Raw genomic sequence first — 21,231 nt, forward strand, 5'->3', positions numbered from 1 at the left:
AGGTCCCAAATTAACTGCTCTGTTTCCTATTTCATTCATTTATGTTTCCACCTTCATCAATTCCTTCCTTCTATTTTCCTTGGGTTTCTGTTGTATTTTCCTACCTTCTTAAGACATTCATTTTCTGGAATTCTTGCTTCATTTACTGTAATTCCTGCATCCTAACATCGCTTACCAGGTAGTGCTAGAGGTAAAGAATTTACCTGTGAATGCAGGAGACTTAAAGAGACTGTGGATTCGATCCCTGTCTTGGGAAGATCCCCTGAAAAAGGGCACGGCAACTCACTCCAGTATTCTTGCCTGGAGAATCCCATAGACAGACGGGCCTGGTGAGCTACAGTCCATGGGGTCACAAAGAGTCAGACATGACCGAAGCCACTTGGCACACAAGGGTGTGTCTCAGGGATCCTTCCTCTGAGGCTGCCCTGTGTCTATCCTCATATCCTCATAACATCACTTAAGTCCACGGATCACTCACTGAATACTGGCAATATCTCAAAGATTTCAATAAATGCTGCCTTATTTTTGTTTACTTCCAAAACCATTTACTACTTCAGCTTTTATCTTTTCTGCTATCCAAGAGCGGTTTATTGTGTGTGTTCTGCAGTTTTTCAGGAAGGAGGTAGGAGAGATTTTTATTAATATCTTTTGAAATATCTATAACCTAATCTCAGATTGCAGCTTTTCATTTACTAAACAGTCTGCTTTTAGGTATGTTTGAAAAGCAGTTTAAAGAATCCCCAGTCTCTAAGAGTTAATGCAAATCATCCATCCTGCAATCAAGATTCCCATTCCATCTCCCATTCTGTTTGCTTTTACTCTCTATTTCTAACAAACACACTGAAGTCTTTCGTGAGGTCAGATTCGGCTCTCTCCCCTAGAATATCCAAGCGTTTCACCTAATGCAGTTTTATGCCTGAAGGTCACAAGAGCAGTATCTTCTTGATGAACTGTACTGCTGACCATTCTAGACAGTTCCTTTTAATCCAGGCAAATTCTTTCCTAGGCGTGAATTATTCTTTGCGTTATATGGTTGGTTTAGTTGCTAGGTTGTGTCCAACTCTTGCGACCCCATGGTGCCAGGCTCTTGTGTCCATGGGATTCTCCAGGCAAGAATACTGGACTGGGTTGCCATTTCCTTCTCCAGGGGATCTTCCCAACCCAGGGATCAAACCCAGGCCCCCTGCATTGCAAGCAGATTCTTTACCAACTGAAATACGAGGGAAGCCCTTTGTGTTATATGACTGCTTTCAAATTAGAATTTGCCTGAACTGCAATTTCTATATCCATCCCCCTCTATTCAATCTTTCTGTGTCATTTGTTTTTAAATGTATTTCCTCTGAACAAGTCAGGGATGGAGACTGTACATAAAAATCATGCTTTACAGTTGACAGGCTTTTCTAATATAACTAACACATCAGGCTCTTGATCTGGGAAATTTCCTATCATTTCTTGATCACACTCTCTCTGGAAAGAGTAGCTCTGTTCTCCGCTCTGGGAAGTCCTACGTGACCATCACAACATCTGGCTCTACACTCCAACAGCTCAGATGTTCCCTAACGCCTTTTATTTCCTTATCTTTGTATACCACATACTCAGAGATATCCACGATCAAACCCCTTGGCTCATCACAGCAACCTTCTGTTTGCCCACTCAGCAACCCAGCCTTTCCAGTGGTTCACTTCTACAGCCGTGCTTTTAGTGTCAGAGAACTGACCCAGACGGCACAGCAGCGGCCCACGGCTATGCCCCCAGACACCCTCTCAGGACTCGACTTCCGCTGGAGACATTTCTCCCTGCTCACGACTGGCCTCGGGGCCTACTCGCTCCTGGTGTCTTTCTCTCCTGTCCCTGCCCTTCCTCAGGACAGGAGCACCACGCACAGCCAGAGCACATCTCTTCAGCCTCCACCCACAGTCCTGTTCCTCTGACAATGAACGCAGGTCCTCGTGTCATGAACCTACAGGACATGCCTTCATCAGGAGGGCAAGCAGAGTGAGAATGGCGAGGACCCACAAGGCGCACACATACCTCACTCTCTGGAAACACGGGGAGCCAGCCTTCAAAGCAGCACCATTAACCCAATTTTCTGACACCCACAGCCACCCTGGGTTCTCCCATGTCGTAACTCATCAGAAGACGAAACTTGGGCCACAGCCTGCAGCCAGTCTGGGTCACAGCCCGTGACAGTGTGCAGCCGGACGGCAGCAGCCCTCCCACCCCGTCAGCCACACTGCTCCTCCTCACCCCGACACTACCCCCAGTCTGGGGACTCTAGGCTCCCACAGTCAAAGCCTGCCATTTTCTCTATGACTGGGGATTTCATCACCAATTGCCACCATCTGCTTTACACCTTCCTCAGTAATTGTTAGCACGTTTTAACTATTCTTTTTGTTTTTTTTAATCTTCAGCCATCTTTAGTCAAGGAATATGAAAGAGAGACAGGCCAACACAGGACTCAGGCAGTCTTTTCAACAGTGAAGCCAGCCCAATGCTCTTTCCAACTCATAATGTCCTTCAGAAGTCCAGCATTAACAGAGCAAAGTGTTAAAGACATACTTAAGCATTGGGAATTAAACCCACCAAGCTCCACAGCTAAATAATCAGCAGATTCCTAAAGACTTCATTTATTTGGATAAAGGAAAATAAACAAGATCCTTTCCCTCACAGAGAAGATATGTTAAAAAAAAGATTTTACTAGTTCTAGTAAAACTAGCAAGTAGTTCTTTGACGAAAAATCAGAACATGAGGCTAGCGAGCAACTATGGAAGGGAGTGAGGGTTCTGTTTTAAACAGGAAGGCCTGATAACGGCTGACTCCTAAAACTGAGATGACCAAACTCAAAAGCTGGCTGTCAGCTGGCAGAGCCAAGCGCTTTCCAGCGCTCGCTTTCCTCAGCAGCACCAGTACGCAAGTCTCCACACCTCAGAGCAGGAAGAGCCAAAGACATGTGGAGCAAGCATCAGTGATGGCGACAACTGGAACCAGGCCCCAGGTGGCTGAAACGCGCCAACTGTCTGTCTAACCTGAAACCTTGAACTGTGGACTAAAAAAAATAAAGGAAGGAAAAAAGGTAAAGGAGACTTCTGAAGAGATACTAGATACCTGCACAAAACAATGTGTTTTTAATAATTTCCATTTGAAAAAACATGGATGGATGACATGAAAAGACCATTATTTACTTATTAATCATTTTGAACTTATCTCTATCAAAAAAGTACAAGATAGCACAGCAGAAACTCCTACCTTTTCCAAAACTGAGAATGAAAACACACAGAAGGGAGGTACATGGCCAAAGGTCCCACAACAGGTGGAAGTGGTGATGTGAACCCCAGGGTCCCCACTTCTCGTATCACGCCTCCACCATGTGGCGGCGGGCGCAGCAGGCGACGAGCAGGGCGCGGGGCAACCCTACTCTCAGAGGACCACCGCACCCTCCGTGGGACGTCCAGCCTCCCCAGGTCTTCTGTCTGCCAAAACACCCGGCAGGGCTCAGACTCCATGGTCTCCCTGCCTGCCTTCAGCCACTTCTATACACCTGGCACCTAAGAAATCGAGCGTTAACTCAATAAACTATAACCTAACGAGGAAGCTCGACTTATTTATTGCCAAGTGTGGAAATTATACCTCTCTCAGCTTACTGACTCCTTCATTCACTGGACTGCTTTATCCGACAGCAAGGTTACAGATCTAAGCACGACAGGAAACAGGAGGGGTCTTTTCTAACAAAATCATTACAAGTCCTGGAATCCCCATCATTATAGGTGAGAGTAACAAGCAACCTCCCAAACCACTCGAAGAAATGCACGGAGACCAAGACTACACTTGTGATCTACTCACTTTTATCGATGCTTCCGTAAGAATCACTTGAAATTTGTGTTCCAATATGTCTCAGTTCTAAAATGTGGGGAAAAACAATTAGAATAATGTGTGTCAAAACAGCATTTTTAAGTAAGCATTAACTGAATACTCACCCCTTTCATTTTTCTGCTTAGAAAATTCATCGAGTCTTTCCTGTGAAAACAAAACAGAAGCAGTGTAAGCAGTGGATAGGAGGGCAGCTGTTTTGGTTGGATGCACGGGGGCAGCCCAAGGGCGCCCCTTGCTGCCCTCGCATCCGTGGGGCCTCTGACTCTGTATGATGGGGACCCACTGCACTGAGAGAGGACACCAGCAGGTCTGGAGAGGAGACCTGGACACAGGCGGCACTGCTGTGATCCATTACCTGTGTCTTCTTAAATTCCTTTTCAAGTATTTTCTTTTCATTCCTTAGTTGCTTGAAGTCCTGAGTTTGCTTGACAGCAGCCTCTTTATTTAAAGAGTACAGTGAAGTAAAAGAGAAAAATAATTTACCAAATTTATAAGTACCATTGATGAAATACTCAAAAAACCTTCTGAGAGCTTTTCTCATTTTTTTTCAAATTTGAAACAGATTTTGTAAAGTTACTGTTCTTTCAGTATTCTGTCGGAATCAGGAATAAAGAAACACTTTTGATTAAACTATTATCTACAAAAACGAAGAACTGTCACAGGCCTTAAGAAACCTTTCCAATCCCCAAACAAGCAAACCCAGACCCTTCAGTCAGGCAAAAGGCTGACACTCAAGACCTACAGAGGAGAGGCTTGCCCTGCTCACTCCTCAACAACCAGCAACACTCCGGCGCCAGAGACTCAGAAGTGTGACTCTGCTAAGCAGTGGTTCATTCATACCCTGCTCTTCATCCAGGGGGAGGGACAGCCTTCCTGGTGTTTACTACACTGCTGTACCTGCCTGCCCAGAGTTACCCTGCCTCAAGTCAACTCACCCCAAGTCCCGTAACTATCACAGAGGCCCTTCTAACACGTTTGTGTGGCTCCCCTGTCGACCAAGAGCAAACTCTTCACTCAGGTTTTTGGCTCTGAAGCACCAAAGGGTTCAACTATACTATAAAAACCTGACCAGTACTGACTGCATCCAAATATGTTCACATACAATTGCTATGAGAAGTAAAATCCTATAAACACCATAGAGACAGTCCCCTCCTGATTCCTCTAACAAACCTATTTCTTCATCTGATTTCTATGTCCTATCACTTACTAGAAACATGTTTTTGTCACATGGAAAATATATTTTTGATTCAAAGGAAGTTTGTTGTAATGGCTTCATACACTCTCACAGGCACTTTGGATCCCTTTAAAACATGTCCATAAATAGACACTTATCCCCACACACTAGCGAGAGGTCATCTGGGAAGGAACACAGCGATGTTGTACTTACTGCCACAATGCTTTTGCAAAAACCAAATCAGGGGAAAAGTTGTTACCAAAATATTTAGAGCTTAAGTCTGAAAAACCGGGCTCAATTTAGGCAAGCTAATAACTGGAAACATATTCAGCAACGTCTATTCAAATTCTCAATTCACACTCGAAATGAAAAAAACTGTTCTCTGATGGACTCCTGGTTGCCAAGGGGGATGGAGAGAGAGGCAGCGGGAGTGTGGGGTTAGCAGATGCCGACCAGTATACACAGAATCGGTACCAGCAAGGTCCTACCACACAGCGCAGGGACTAAACTCAATCTGCTGTGGGAGCTGTAACGGAAAGATGAAAAAGGATGCTTTTTTAAAGAAGAATGTTTATATTATGTGAGTCACTATGCTGTACGGCAGAGATGAACACAATGCTATACCTCTACTATACTTCAATTAAAAAATTAACTAAAAAAAATAAACCGTTCTCTGAAGCAGAGCACTAGTGGTGTGAAAACAGGGCCAGTGCAGGGTCAGGAAGGCCCGCAGTAAGAGGGCAGCCCAGGCCCACACCTGGCTGAGAGCGCGGGGCACTCGCGGGACCAGGGAGGGTCTGCAGGGCTCCCTCATCTCTACTTGATGCTATCTCCACATCACAACCACAGAGTGAATGGGGAGAAACAGAAGGGAAGATCTCAAACTCGACTCCTGAAAGGGCTCTTGGCTGCCACAGGACGACGGAGCAGACCCCCGTGTGGTCCACACCCCCCATGCTCAGCGCAGACACAGGGCCCTGACCAAAAGCGGTGGTGGTGGGCCGGGGCAGGGGTGGGCGGGTGGGCTGCCAGGGACAAGGCGGAAAGCCCCGACACAGGGAGCCTCACAGAGATCTCTCCCTCACCGGAGTCATGCACATCCAAATACTCGTTTGAGTTTCTGAGTACTAAAAGGAGTATCCTTTCCGACTAACCACTGATTTCATCACAAAAAAATGAGAAGGCCCCACGAGATTCAGCTTTCAAAATTACGTCCTTTGACTGACTGCCGCTTCTTACACGGAACATGTGGGCTGTGTTCTAAGTGGACACGACAAGGACCTGCACGTCTGTTCAGGAACTGAGAGGAGCGTGGTGCTCACACTTCTGCCCAAGGGTACCCTGAACGTGCTCTCCCAGGGATACGCTGTCACAAGCAGGACTGGACCGCCTGACCGAGACCTGCAGCCCAGCACAAACACCAATCACTCGCACGAGGATGATGGCCCCCACCAGCAGGGTGACAGGGTGCCAGTTACCTTCCAGCTTCTTCACTTTGGCTTCTAGCTTCTTCTTCCTGAGAACAAAATTGTACACATTAATGTGATGAGGGAAGTATTAATGGAAAAAACATATGACAACCTCAAAATCTGTGGTACATGTTTTTTTTTTAAATTACTGAGATTTATGTAACAAAACGTTAGCCATGACAAGCATCACATACCAACCACTAACACCACCAACTGTTCAGAAGGCAGAGCAAACCACAGAAAGAACAGTATGCTGTTTTCATGCAGTATTTGGAAAATGGATTTAAAATTCTGTTTATCAGGCATGCCACACCTGGGACTTAGATGAGCATGGTTCATCTAAGCCAAGCTCATGTGTCCAGGTGATATCTTGATCAGGTGAGGTTACTTTAAGAAGCATGTCTGATGGGAACAGTCACACCACCATTTTATAGGAGATAGTGGCTAGAAAACTACACTTTTTCAGTTTTAGGCAAGATTTTTGAGTCAGAGAAGGTAGAAAACCCTCTGAGAAAGTCTCTTGAGTTACTGTGAAATAACTGTATGTGTAGTTCGCAAGCTTTGTAAATGATGTGAACATAGTATTAAGACTTCAAAACAATTAACTGACATTTTGGAAGAGCCCTTTGCCTTAATGGAACAAAGACACCCATTCCACATAATATGTGTTAAAGGAGATGACAATTATGTTTGTTTGTTTGTTTTTTACCAAAAAAAGGAGATGACAATTACGTTTTCTCTGTGGAAATGTAACACAGACACACACCCACATACAGACATAAAAACTTTTATGGAGTTCCTTCTTTGTGCAAGCCCTTAACATATGACAAGGTATTTTATCCTATTAATCCTTCAACACGGAATTTCCAGACATGCGGAAACCAAGGTTAAGAGATTAGCTCAAGATCACCCCATTAATTATGGCGAATAAACCCAAAGACAGAGAAGACAACACTACTCATATAAGCATTAGACAGCATCAAGGTTGAACACCTTATTTTCACAGTAATTTTTAAATACATACTGAGCATCAGTTTTTAAGCATTCTTCTTTCACACGAGCATATTCCTGATGAGTGTCCTGATACAACTTTAGAGAACTCTGGAAAAGAAATTTTATATATTGAAATTTACATATTGATTGACATTCACCAATGTGAAAGTCACTGACCATCAGTGATAACTGATTTTGACCTTGATAAGCTAAATCATTATCATTTAATAGTATGAAATTAACCAAATGAATAAATATGTTTAGGCAGGAAACCAAAGTACACTGAACACTTTAACAGATATAACCAAACTCTCAACAGAGGTAACATGATTAACAGTCTAGTCAAACAGAGCTATAAAATTTTTAATATGCTAATTTTAAATCCAAATCTTCATAACATTGACTAGCTAATATTTTTGTCTCAACCAATTAGAATTCAACAACCTTAGAGCAATTTTCGAGCTTAATAAATGTAAGTTACTACTGCCACTGGGCTTCCCCAGGTGGCTCAGTGGCAAAAAATCCACCTGCCAATGCGGGAGACGCAGGCTCAATCCCTAGGTCAGGAAGACCCCCTGGAGGAGGAAGTGACAATGCACTCTAGTATTTTTGCCTGTAAAATCCTGCGGACAGAGGAACCTGGCAACAGTCTATGGGGCTGCAAAGAGTCAGATACAACTGAGCAACTACACAGCAATTATTACCACTGTGCAGAAATATCAATCCTTACCCTTCCTGGTAACCAGGGAGCTGTGTTCACACCAACCACAGGCATGCGTACCGGCACCGTGGGTACCGGCACCATGGGATGGGAAAGGAACACACTGAGCCTGGCCACAGTCCTCCTGTGCACACAGCTCTTCAACTGCCAGAGCTCGGAGACACAGTCTTCCGGACCCCTTTTTACAGGTGAGGGGCCTGAGGATTCAGAAGCTGAGGAATTCTTTGAAAGCCAAACTACAGGACTGACTGTTGAGGGTTTATTATTCAACTCTGACTCCAGTATTAATGCTTTCTCTCAGGTGTGGTTGATGACATTACTTTGTCATCAAGGGCAGACAAAATTCAGCACGATTGTTTATCTTTCACCATGTAGATAAATATATAATACTTTCTAAACAAACAGGAAAATCAAGCACTGTTAAAGTAGGAAAACCTCAAGGAGGCGCATGGCATGACTTGAAGACTAAGAGGCGCAAGTGCTGCCAGGTCAAGGAGACAGGAACCAGCGTGGCTACCACTCGTCTCCTGCTAAACACCTAACTACCGGCTTCAGAGTTTTTAATCTGTAAAAGCTGTGAATTCTCTTCTAGAGCTCCAGTAAGAGTAACATGAATTTTATATTAAAAAATAAGTTTACAGCACTTAAAACTGTTTTATTGCAACTGGGTTTTGAAACAGAGAACCTAATTTTTTCCTAAGTTTAACAAAGTCTGAACTTTTGCATGCTATTTTACACTTATGTGCTGTGCTTAGCTCCTCAGTCGTGTTCTGCTCTTTGCGACTCTGTGGACTGCAGCCCGCCAGGCTCCTCTGTCCATGAGCATTCTCCAGGCAAGAATACTGGAGCGGGTTGCCATGCCCTCCCCTGCAGGGGATCTTACCAAACCAGGGATGGAACCCAGGTCTCCCACAGTGCAGACAGACTGTGTACCGCCTGAGTCGCCACAATGGCAGAGAGAAAAACAGAGACAGCAAGCAATGCAGGACACAAAGTCACACAAATTCACAGCTAAAAGGTCCTTCCACTAAATCTCTCAAAAAGCACCCTAATAAATACAGCCTTACATTGATCACTAATAATTACTGTTAAGGACTGATGCATCAGTCAACTAGTTCAGTGTTCTCTGAGGACAGCAGTACACTTAACAGTCCTACCATTTCTCTCTGCTTTGTTAAGATATACAATGTCCCCTTATCTCAATGATAGTAAATAAGCAGATCTTATTTTACTGAAGATAAACCTGTGTAGGAAAATTACTTTAGGTACCTTTTTCTCTTCCAATTCGGCTTTTAAAAATCCCAGTTCTTCCTGACATTTCTGCAGAGGAGAAATTTTTTGAAGCATCTGTTCCACTTGGTGATGCAGAGTACTATTCTCTCTAAAAATGGACAAAGCATTAACGTTATTATGAGAAGTATCTATGATGAATTATTAAATATATCTACTGGTGAGTTTCAATTTTTTTTCTAAAAACAAAAAAGAAAATAAGAATCTCTTTTTAAAAATGCATTCTATTTATTTTGGTATTTTTAATACAAAAATTATTTACATATCACTTTTTATTTCTTTGACATGACTATTTCTAATAAAAGCACATCAAAAGCCATCTGAGAAGCAGACACCACAGGCTCTCAAGCCACTGGAGAACATAAGAATACTGGGACTGTCTGTCAAGCGATGCGGCTTTTCCAATAATAAACTCATTACCGCTGATTTAAATTAAATGACAGGCAACTTTGTGATTCATTTTATAAACACACTTTGCCTCCTTCTAATTCTAAGTGTAATCAGTAGCGTTGTATACAACACTACTAAATTCTAAATAAGATCATTTTAAATTGTTTAAAATATACACAGTGAACAACCACATTAAATTGTCCAATTCACAGAGACACTAACTGATAGCAATAAGCTTCAACTCAAGCCACATGGTCAGTAAAAGTAACTGAAAAACCAAACCCTAGCTCGTAATTTGAGATCTCAGTAAGCATTCATTTAAACAACTTAACAGGAAGGAAAATGTACATCTTTTATTATGAGTGCTCAAAAAAGCCTACATAATGGGTCAATTCTATGTGGCACTTTGTTGAATTTGTGTAGAAATCTAGTCCAGTAAATGTCTACCCTGAATCGACTGTGAAAACAGGCAGCTTACCTTCTTGCAAACTGCAGCTGTAAAACTTGTTAAAGAAAACTGTGACAACTTTACAGGCACCAGGTACCGGTCTGAAGATAAAACTCCCTTTAAAATTGTGATAATCTGTGTTCAATACACATACAGGTAAGATCATAATTTCTAGAAAACAGCATTCAAAATTCCATCTGTAGCATATGATAAAAAGCTTTTTACTGAGCTACTCCTAACTTACAGCATTAGCATAAGTCGAAATATATATTTCTCTAAATTAAAAGATTCTTAATTAATTGTATGATTAATATGAAACTCTAGACAAAAGCAAAGACCAAGGAATAAACAACTAACGAAAACGACCTTGAATCCCCACACATCCTGCCTTGCCTTTCTCAGAGTCCAGAGCACAGTTTCAGCAAATAAGAGTTACGTACTTACTAAAATCGTATACATTTATGTATCTATATGTTTAATGAATACAGGTGGCTCAGATGGTAAAGAATTAGTCTCCAATGCGGGAGATCTGAGAAAAGAAATACAAGCAGAACATAAAATCTGAAAAACCTTTCACTTTTACAATCTGCACAGTTTGATAACTTCATTTCCCATCACGCTGCCAGTAAAATATTACCGAAGACAGCAGTTTCATCTTTAAGTTTCATCTCCTGTAAAACCCTACTCTCGTATCACAATACAGAAATACCTATTGGTCTTAACATGTCTGTATCCTCCTCTATTAGAATATAAACTTCTAATGGAGTATATACTATTCATCCTAAATTACTGCAGTCTTTCCAAGAAAGAAAAATTCACAAAAATTTCTGATGAAATAAAATATACCCTCTGTCCTATAGAAAGAGAAACTGATAAACAAGAAGACGGTCAGAATGACACAAAAGAGTACAGAAAGGAAACTAAGGCAAAGGCGAAAAGACAACCCTCAGGATGGGGAAATAACAGCAAATCAAACAACCGGCAGAAAACTTCCAAAATATGCAAGCAGTGCGTACAACTCAGCACCAGAAGGCAAGCAAGCCGATCCAAGAGTGGGGAAGACCTAAACAGACATTTCTCCAAAGACGACATACAGGTGGCTAACAAACACATGGAAAGAAGCTCAAGGTTGCTCATTATCAGAGACATGCAAAGCAAAACTTCTATGAGAGATCACCTCATACCAGTCAGAGTGGCCATCATCAAAAAGTATACAAGCAATAAATGCTTAAGAGGGTGTGGAGAAGAGGGAACACGCTTGCACTGTGGGTGGGAACGTGAACTGATACAGCCACTGTGGAAGACGGTATGGAGATTCCTTAAAAAACTAGGATAAAAACTAGGCCATATGGCGAGATGACCCAGCAATCCCACTCCTAGACATACGCCCTGCGGAAACCAAAACTGAAAGAAACACATGTATCCCACTGTTCACTGCAGCACTACTGACGATAGCTAGAACATGGAAGCAGCCCAGATGCCCATCGACAGATGAATGGATAAAGAGGTCGTGGTGCACATACACAATGGAATATGACTCAGCCATAAACAGGAACACATCTGAGTCAGTTCTAATGAGGTGGATGAACCTAGAACCTATTATACAGAGTGAAGTGAGTCAGAAAGAGAAAGATAAATACTGTATTCTAACACATATATACAGAATCTAGAAAAACGGCACTGAAGAATTTATTTACAGGGCAGCAATGGAGAACCAGACAGAGAACAGACTTATGGACATGGGGAGAGGGGAGGAGGGGGTGAGATGCGTGGAGAGAGTAACATGGACACTTACATTACCATATATAAAACAGAGAGCCAGTGGGAATTCGCTGTATGCCTCAGGAAACTCAAACAAGGGTTCTGAATCAATCTAAAGGGGTGAGGTGGGGAGGGAGGGAGTTCCAAAAGGGAGAGGATATACGTATCAGTTCAGTTCAGTTCAGTCACTCAGTCATGTCCGACTCTATGGCTGATTCATGTTGAGGCATGACAGAAAACAGCAAAATTCTATGAAGCAATTATCCTTCAATAAAAAATAAATTAATTTTTAAAAAAAAGGAGTACAGAATCAAGTCACATAAGATGCTGTATTAAACCGACAGCACTGGTACCTCAGGCTGCAGAGTAAATCACTGCATACTGGAGGTACAATGAATACACACTGTAAGCAAATGTCAGCTGTGTTTATTGAAATAAAAATCTGTATTTACCTGTAGTTGAGGCTGAAGCAGATCACCCCATTATAGGGGGAATTCAAGAACAAGTTTTATCAATTTTTAATAAACTATTCTAATAATTTTGATCTTTACAATTTCATAAAGTTTAGCAAAGTAGCTCAATAATTTCCCTGCTAGAAGACATCTGTCATCACCTCAGAAAGTCCATACCATTTCTTCCAGAAAGGACACAATGAGTACATATCTGCCTCCTACTGAAATTAACTGCCTATTTCCTTGTTTTGCTAATTAAAGGTATTTACAGTTTCCACACAGCTTTCAAAACCAAAGATATCACTCTTGTAGTAACACAGATTTATAGTTAAACAGACGGACAGTTTCAATAAATAAAACACAAGAGGAGATTTTCAGAGGCTTGTTGTTTTAAATGTAAAATTTCAGATATTAAAGAGATTGGAATGCTACGCTTTGATTTTATTACTCCAATGATACAAATCAGATATGATGGTACCAACACAAACCAGTAACTGATGATCATATGTGAGTTTAGGAATGCCAGAAACAAAACTGAAACCAGTCTTAGGTTAGTGCAAAACCTAAATAGGAGCATTTGCTCCAACACTGAAGCTTGAGCTGCAGGTCAGTGAATCCCTAAAAATACGTATGTTTATTGTCATAGGAGAGACTTAATTTAGCTAAGTATTAGCACAGCATGTGGCAGAATAACTGGGCACACAATTTCCCCCCTTTCAAGAAAATACAGAAGCCGATTTGCTCCAGATGGCTCCTGAACAAGTGGGGACTCAGAGCCCAAGAACTGTCCAGTGTATACAAAAGTACACTATGACTTGGCAAATATTTATTACTCTCTACAAATCACAGAGCTAATTAACAAAAGTTAACCTTCCAACATTCTGATACTCCTACAGTGTAATTCTTACAGAAACTCCCAAATCTTCTCACAGCATCATCTCAGCTTCACATTACTCCTAAACCTAAAGAACATAGGTGATGTCCTCAGTGCAAATGAAAAAGACCGACTCTTTAAAAAGCTTACAAAACCTGAGAAAATCAGCATTAACGACAAAAACAAAACATTCTAAAACAAGGAGACGAGCAGCCTTGATTTAGCATGTGTCTAGAGTAGAAGACAGCTGCTCACTGAGCTTATTAGAGGCACTTCCTACTTTGAATCTGTAAACACCCCTTCCCAAAGGATAACCATGAAAATTATCACATTTGTTTACATTATTAAAAATTCAAAGGAAAAAGCCAGTAAAAGGATATCATCACATTTCTTCTGATATTCTGTTAACAAATTACTGCAACAAAGAAAAGAGTTATGTTACTTTTGAATCTAGAAAACACACTACGTTTCAAGCTTTTTTCAAAATGTACAAGGCACTCTTCTCCCTAGGTTTCCTGCAACAAATTTAATTCATTAAATATATGTGCACACACATGCATATGCAGAACCTTAAATTCCTTAAAAGCACTGCACAATATGAGTTTTTAATTTAAAATTCCTTTGATCTAAATACTATCTTTGCCCATAAATTCCTGTGATTTTTAAAGGATTAAAAAAAAATCTCACACCATGACCATGAACTACCACAAGGAAATCCATCCAGTCCTAAAGCTAAGAAGGCTTTAAAGAATTTTTAAAGCTCTTAGAATTTTTAACATTTCCAGCTTAGCAGAAATTATGTCCTAGCCCCTGAGCTTTGCTGTAAAGGTCTGAGAGCACTGGGAGTTCCCTGGTGGTCCAGGGAGCTGAGACCGTGCAAGTCCCACGGTGCGGCCACACACCAGAGAAGTGTGCACACCCGTAAGACCAGAGGCCTCCCCGAGGCCAGGCCAGGCCCCGAGGAGCTGCACTGCCCCCCACAGCACCACGTGGGCCCTGGGCGAGCAACCCCCGGTCTACCCTCAGCCCTGGGCACCACCACCACCACCCGCTCCAGCTTGTACGTCAGGTTCATGCGGTTCGGCCAAACACACGAAAACATACTCACTCGGTGTTAATAATTTTTTGCTTCAAGGTAATTAATGCATCAACGTATTCATTCAAATTCTGCAAGAAAAAAAGCTGCAGTTAGCCATTTGTTTTTATAATATAAACTTTTCTGTAACATTTATGATAAAATATAAACATACAGTTCACTATATTATACAAACGCAGAAATATGTGAGTCTATTATCTACGTTGTACTTAACCCCCCAGGGATATTCTGTGTGACACTGGGCCCTTGCTCCATTGCTCAGAAGCTCCTTCTTTACCTGAACAACCACACATTAACAGCGAGGTGCTCTGACTGTGCGTGCTTTTTCACTGTGAGAGCTCAATAAGCAGTCACTGGTTTAGTTCACTCACTACTACTAACCACCAGTCTACACTTCACTCTGTGTTATTTCCAGAAGGACTTAATCCAAAAATACACGTAAACTCTTAAAAACAGCAAAGAATGAAAAATAACATGGGAAAGACAAATAGGAATATTAAAATAGGGTCAAGAGTCAGTGAAGTTTCTTTTTACAAGCATCTATTTTATACTTTAGGGACAACTACAAATTTGGCTCTGAATTATTGCTACCAATTTGATGGAAAAAATTTACTGACTGTTCAAAATGTTTCTAATACTTAAAACTGAACAGATATTTTTTAAGTGACTTTTTCCTTTACTGTCTCCTTTTTTCACTGATAAACATTTCAGAACTAAGAACTTATTTTTCATTAATTTTCCCCAAAATGTCTTTATCTAACTTATTTTGAGAATTACAGAACAATTTCCCTTCACACTAACGTGCATTTTTTTTGCAATCATACATGTAACATTTCTTGAAATAAGAAATCAACGCATTAAAAAGTATGTACCTTCTTATATAATCTCAACACCTGTCAAAAGCCATTCTTACTTTTTGTACATATCTTTTCAGAACTTCACTGTACATTTAAAACATGTTTGGATGTATTCAATTCACCATTTTCCCACTGAAGACCAGGTTGGGTCCTTTTCAGTCTTTACCATATTGTTAATAATACACTGGGCAATATATTTTCTTGCCCAGTCTTCTGGGAGGCACCTCTATTTTCAAATCCGAACAGGCTCCCTGCACTAGTGATAGCTGGAAGCTCGATCATCTCAGAACCGTGTTTTTCATTTATATTTCTTCACGAGTGAAACTGAGAAATCACCCTTGTCTCTTGTGGCCATTCTTAGAAAAAATTTTAAAAGCTCTTAAAAATTAAAAAGACACCCACTAGGACAGCTAAAATCAAACTGGCAGGTAATAACAAGCGCTGGTGAGCATGCAGAGAAGCTGGAACTCTCCTAACGCTGCTGGTGGAACAGGAACTGTACAGCTGCTGCGGAAAATAATGTCACAGCTCCTCAAAATGCTGAGCAGCCAACTATATGATTCAGCAATTCCACTCCAAGGTATACACCCAGAAGTGAAAGCACATGTCCAGGCCAAGTTTGTACACTCTTATTTAAAGCACTTCCCAGGTGGCGCCAAGGGTAAGGAACTTGCTACTAACGCAGGAGACACAGGCTTCACGGCTTCATCCCTGGATAGAGAACGTACCCTGGAGGAGGCACAGCAACCCACTCCAGTATCCTTGCCTGGAGAATCCCATGGAGAGAGGAGCCTGACAGGTTACAGTCCATGGGGTCACAAAAGAGTTGGACACCACTGAAACAAGTTGGCATTTAAAGCAGCATTTATTCACACTAGCCAAAAAGTAGAAATAAACTAAACATCAACTGATAAACGGATGAATCATCATCTGATGAAGGAAAAAATAAAACATGGTACAGCCATGCAATGTGAATATCTGACAATGAGCAGAAATGAGTGGCCCATGCTACATCGTGGATGAACACTGAAAACCTGCTAAGTGAAAGAAGCCAGTTACAAAAGGCTAACGCTGTGTGCTCCATTCATGTGAACTGTCCATAACAGGCAGAGACAGAGAGACAGGAAGTACACTGGAGACCACCAGGGCCTTGGGCTGGGGAAGCGGGATGACTGTTGATGCTTAATGGGTTCTTGGAGAGGGCACAGGAGCAAGAAAGACGTGTTTAACAAGTGGTAACCAGTTTCCATAACTGTGAATATGCTAAAAACCACCTAACTATACACATTAAAAGGATGAACTTTATGGTATGTGAATTATACTTCAACAAAACTGTTTCAGCTAAATTAAAAACAGGAAAGCAAAATAAAACACTCAAAAGATTTGGTGGTAAAACTGAAAGAAAAAAAAAAAAAGCCCTCCAAACCCCTCCCTCCAAAAAAGCAGAGACATGGGAAAGAATTCAGAAAAGTAAAAGCAATCGGTGTGTCAGTGCAAGAAGTCTCACCTGCCTGATAAAGAGTCTCAGGGAAGAATGGAAAAGATAGGGAGATCACTAAACACTAAAATTTCAAGAAGAAAAACCCAGAACTGCGGCCACAGTTGCCAAACTGAAAGGGCCCAGCACAAGGATCCAAACTGGATCCAAACCAGGAAACAGAAGCACAAAATTTCAGAGCATGAGGCAAAATAAGGATCCTGTAAGAGTCATGAGAGAGAAAAAGTCAAAGTGACACAGTTCAGCTCAGCTCAGCCGCTCAGTCGTGTCCAACCCTTTGCGACCCCTTGAATCACAGCACGCCAGGCCTCCCTGTCCCTCACCATCTCCCGGAGTTCACTCAGACTCATGTCCATCGAGTCGGTGATGCCATCCAGCCATCTCATCCTCGGTTGTTCCCTCCTCCTGCCCCCAATCCCTCCCAGCATCAGAGTTTTTTCCAATGAGTCAACTCTTCGCATGAGGTGGCCAAGTACTGGAGTTTCAGCTTTAGCATCATTCCTTGCAAAGAACACCCAGGGCTGATCTCCTTCAGGATGGACTGGCTGGATCTCCTTGCAGTCCAAGGGACTCTCAAGAGTCTTCTCCAACACCACAGTTCAAAAGCATCAATTCTTCGGTGCTCAGCTTTCTTCACAGTCCAACTCTCACATCCGTACATGACCACAGGAAAAACCATAGCCTTCACGAGACGGATCTTTGTTGGCAAAGCAACGTCTCTGCTTTTGAATATGCTATCTAGGTTGGTCATAACTTTCCTTCCAAGGAGTAAGCATCTTTTAATTTGATGGCTGCAATCACCATCTGCAGTGATTTTGGAGCCCCCCAAAATAAAGTCTGACAGTGTTTCCACTGTTTCCCCATCTATTTCCCATGAAGTGATGGGACCAGATGCCATGATCTTCGTTTTCTGAATGTTGAGCTTTAAGCCAACTTTTTCACTCTCCTCTTTCACTTTCATCAAGAGGCTTTTTAGCTCCTCTTCACTTTCTGCCATAAGGGTGGTGTCATCTGCATATCTGAAGTTATTGATATTTCTCCCGGCAACCTTGATTCCAGCTTGTGTTTCTTCCAGTCCGGCGTTTCTCATGATGTACTCTGCATAGAAGTTAAATAAGCAGGGTGACAATATACAGCCTTGACGTACTCCTTTTCCTATTTGGAACCAGTCTGTTGTTCCATGTCCAGTTCTAACTGTTGCTTCCTGACTTGCATATAGGTTTCTCAAGAGGCAGGTCAGGTGATCTGCTATTCCCATCTCTTTCAGAATTTTCCAGTTTATTGTGATCCACACAGTCAAAGGATTTGGAGTAGTCAATAAAGCAGAAATAGATGTTTTTCTGGAACTCTCTTGCTTTTTCCATGATCCAGCGGATGTTGGCAATTTGATTTCTGGTTCCTCTGCCTTTTCTAAAACCAGCTTGAACATCTGGAAGTTCACAGTTCACGTATTGCTGAAGCCTGGCTTGGAGAATTTTGAGCATTACTTTACTAGCGTGTGAGATGAGCGCAACTATGCAGTAGTTTGAGCATTCTTTGGCATTGCCTTTGAGATTGGAATGATAACTGACCTTTTCCAGTCCTGTGGCCACTGCTGAGTTTTCCAAATTTGCTGGCATATTGAGTGCAGCACTTTCACAGCATCATCTTTCAGGATTTGAAATAGCTCAACTGGGATTCCATCACCTCCACTAGCTTTGTTCGTAGTGATGCTTCCTAAGGCCCACTTGACTTCACATTCCAGGATGTCTGGCTCTAGGTGAGTGATCACACCATCGTGATTATCTGGGTCGTGAAGCTCTTTTTTGTACATTTCTTCTGTGTATTCTTGCCACCTCTTCTTAATATCTTCTACTTTTGTTAGGTCCATACCATTTCTGTCCTTTATGGAGCCCATCTTTGCATGAAATGTTCCCTTGGTATCTCTAATTTTCTTGAAGAGATCTCTAGTCTTTCCCATTCTGCTGTTTTCCTCTACTTCTTGGAACTGATCCTGAGGAAGGCTTTCTTATCTCTCCTTGCTATTCTTTGGAACTCTGCATTCAGATGCTTATATCTTTCCTTTTCTCCTTTGCTTTTCGCTTCTCTTCTTTTCACAGCTATTTGTAAGCCTCCTCAGACAGCCATTTTGCTTTTTTGCATTTCTTTTCCATGGGGATGGTCTTGATCCCTGTCTCCTGTACAATGTCAAGAACCTCATTCCATAGTTCATCAGGCACTCTATCTATCAGATCTAGTCCCTTAAATCTATTTCTCACTTCCACTGTATAATCATAAGGGATGTGATTTAAGTCATACCTGAATGGTCTAGCGGTTTTCCCTACTTTCTTCAATTTAAGTCTGAATTTGGCAATAAGGAGTTCATGATCTGAGCCACAGTCAGCTCCCGGTCTTGCTTTTGCTGACTGTATAGAGCTTCTCCATCTTTGGCTGCAAAGAATATAATCACACAAGTCACATACAAAGAACCTGGAATCAGAATATCTTCTGACTCCAGCAATCATCCAGAGACCTGAGAAAGCAAGCCTTTAGCATGTTGGGGGAAAACGAATTCCAAGGTAAAATTCCACACAAGCTATCAATCAATCACGATGGAAAACAGATATTCTAACACTTGCAGTCTCCGCAAACTCACTCCCCAGACGACCCTGCTCAGGGAGGTACCCAAGAACGTGAATAGAGCCCACCCTAATCATGAGATAAACGGAGAGAGGACGAGGCAGGCACGAAACAGAGGTCCGGAGAACCCAGCAGGGCAGCTGGGCACCAGACTGGGGCAGGCCCAAGGGCTCAGAGGGGATTTTTCTCCTTGAAAACCCAGTGGAATGAAGGCATTAAGCAGATCTAACTGACAGAGCTGCAAGGGAACATGGCATCATCACGCACTGAGATGGATTATTTTTTAAGTAACCTCTTCCCACCCACCCCCAATTCTCTTTCAAGTTCTTTGCAAGTCAATGTCATCTTCCCAGCCTTGCTTCCAGGGGCCATTCTGTAATGTCCAGAACTGGGCCAGACACATTCCAGAAACCTCAGGCCCTGTGGTTAGACAAAGCTGGGCTTAAATTCCTCTTCCACCACTTTCTAGAAGGGTGCACTGGGCAAACCAACTTAACTTTCCCTGCCTCAGTACTGTTTCCAGTTTTACAGACAAGAAGACTGAAACACTGGTTTGCATATGTTTGGGGGTGGGGCAGGTTATGTATCTGGCTTGCTATCAGATTAAACAGAAGCAGCCATATAAAGCATTTAACTTCATCTCTGCCATATTAACATTTTCAAGATTAATCCACTGAATTAAGGATATAGCTATTAATCAGGGGAAACACTAGAAAACACAGAGGTAAGGAAAAATAACTGCAATTTATTCCATATTTGGCTCTAACAAACAGTCATAATGATGTCAACTCTGAACAGTGGCCTAAGGGGCATTGCAGCTGCACCGAGAGGATTGTTTTTCCCACTGGAGGCGGGGGGTGTAGGTCCAGCCTCACCCTCCAAAGGCAGAAATGGAAAAATAAGTCTGAAACTGAAAAACAAGAAGCAGCGACATACCTCTATTATTTAACAATATGCAACAGTGCAAACAAAACTGGCATCTCTCGAGAACACGGACAGGCTGGTTGGGGGCTTAACAAATCTGGCGCATCTAGCTGTCTTTCTAAACTACGCTCACACAGAACTCTGACTTTAAAAACTTAAAATTATAAAACACATTACCCAGGAAAGCAGCATATAACACCAGGTGAGGACCATGCCGTGGTGGCCACCGCACCCCAGTCCCTGACCTCTCCTCTGGCCCGGCTGGCAGGTCTGCCGCTGCGCTGTCCTCATGGAACAGTCTCTGGGGCTTCTCCGACCCCGCTCGCGGTCAAGGCTGCTAGCAACGCGTCTGGGAACCGTGACCGCGCTGTGGAGCGGGGGGCGGCAGGCCCCGGCTGACCGATCGCCCGCGCGTGCATGCTGTGCCCTCCCGGTGCCCAGGCAGGGGTGTCCTGAGACCACCCTCCCGCGGCCCGTGCTCTCCTCTGGAACCCCGTTGCCGCTGTCTCTGTTCTATGTCTCTGTGCAGACACAGCTTCCTCTCCTTCGGGGGCTTCTGCCTCAGCGTCCCCTGGAAACCTCACGTCCCCCAGTCTCCTCTGCTGTCCTGACTCCCTCCTCCGGCCTTCCTCGGGCTCCAGCCCGCGCTGCTCACTCCCGTGCTTGCTGACCCAGCCCCCAGGGCAGCCCCGAGTCCTGCCGCCTGCTCCACAGCACGTGGTTCCATGAGCCAGGCCCCCGCCCCCAAGTCAGTAAGGACAGGAGCACCGAGAGAACGGGGAGAGATTCAGTCCT

At 42.8% G+C, this 21,231-nt stretch overlaps 1 protein-coding gene across 1 annotated transcript in view; it reads right to left on the reverse strand.

Moving 5' to 3' along the window:
* The window catches only part of ICE1 (interactor of little elongation complex ELL subunit 1), a 69,508-nt gene that overhangs the window by 38,157 nt on the left and 10,120 nt on the right, over window positions 1-21,231 (reverse strand). The window contains exons 2-10 of the mRNA XM_052659138.1: window positions 14,551-14,609; window positions 13,823-13,857; window positions 10,386-10,404; window positions 9,497-9,608; window positions 7,538-7,614; window positions 6,523-6,560; window positions 4,226-4,308; window positions 3,975-4,014; window positions 3,841-3,897 (exon numbers count right to left, since the gene is read on the reverse strand). Of these exons, the coding sequence (XP_052515098.1) occupies window positions 3,841-3,897; window positions 3,975-4,014; window positions 4,226-4,308; window positions 6,523-6,560; window positions 7,538-7,614; window positions 9,497-9,608; window positions 10,386-10,404; window positions 13,823-13,857; window positions 14,551-14,609 (520 nt within the window). The remainder of the gene's footprint in view (window positions 1-3,840; window positions 3,898-3,974; window positions 4,015-4,225; window positions 4,309-6,522; window positions 6,561-7,537; window positions 7,615-9,496; window positions 9,609-10,385; window positions 10,405-13,822; window positions 13,858-14,550; window positions 14,610-21,231) is intronic.

The sequence above is a fragment of the Budorcas taxicolor genome, chromosome 20 (assembly GCF_023091745.1).
Source record: "Budorcas taxicolor isolate Tak-1 chromosome 20, Takin1.1, whole genome shotgun sequence".
Lineage (NCBI taxonomy): Eukaryota > Metazoa > Chordata > Mammalia > Artiodactyla > Bovidae > Budorcas > Budorcas taxicolor.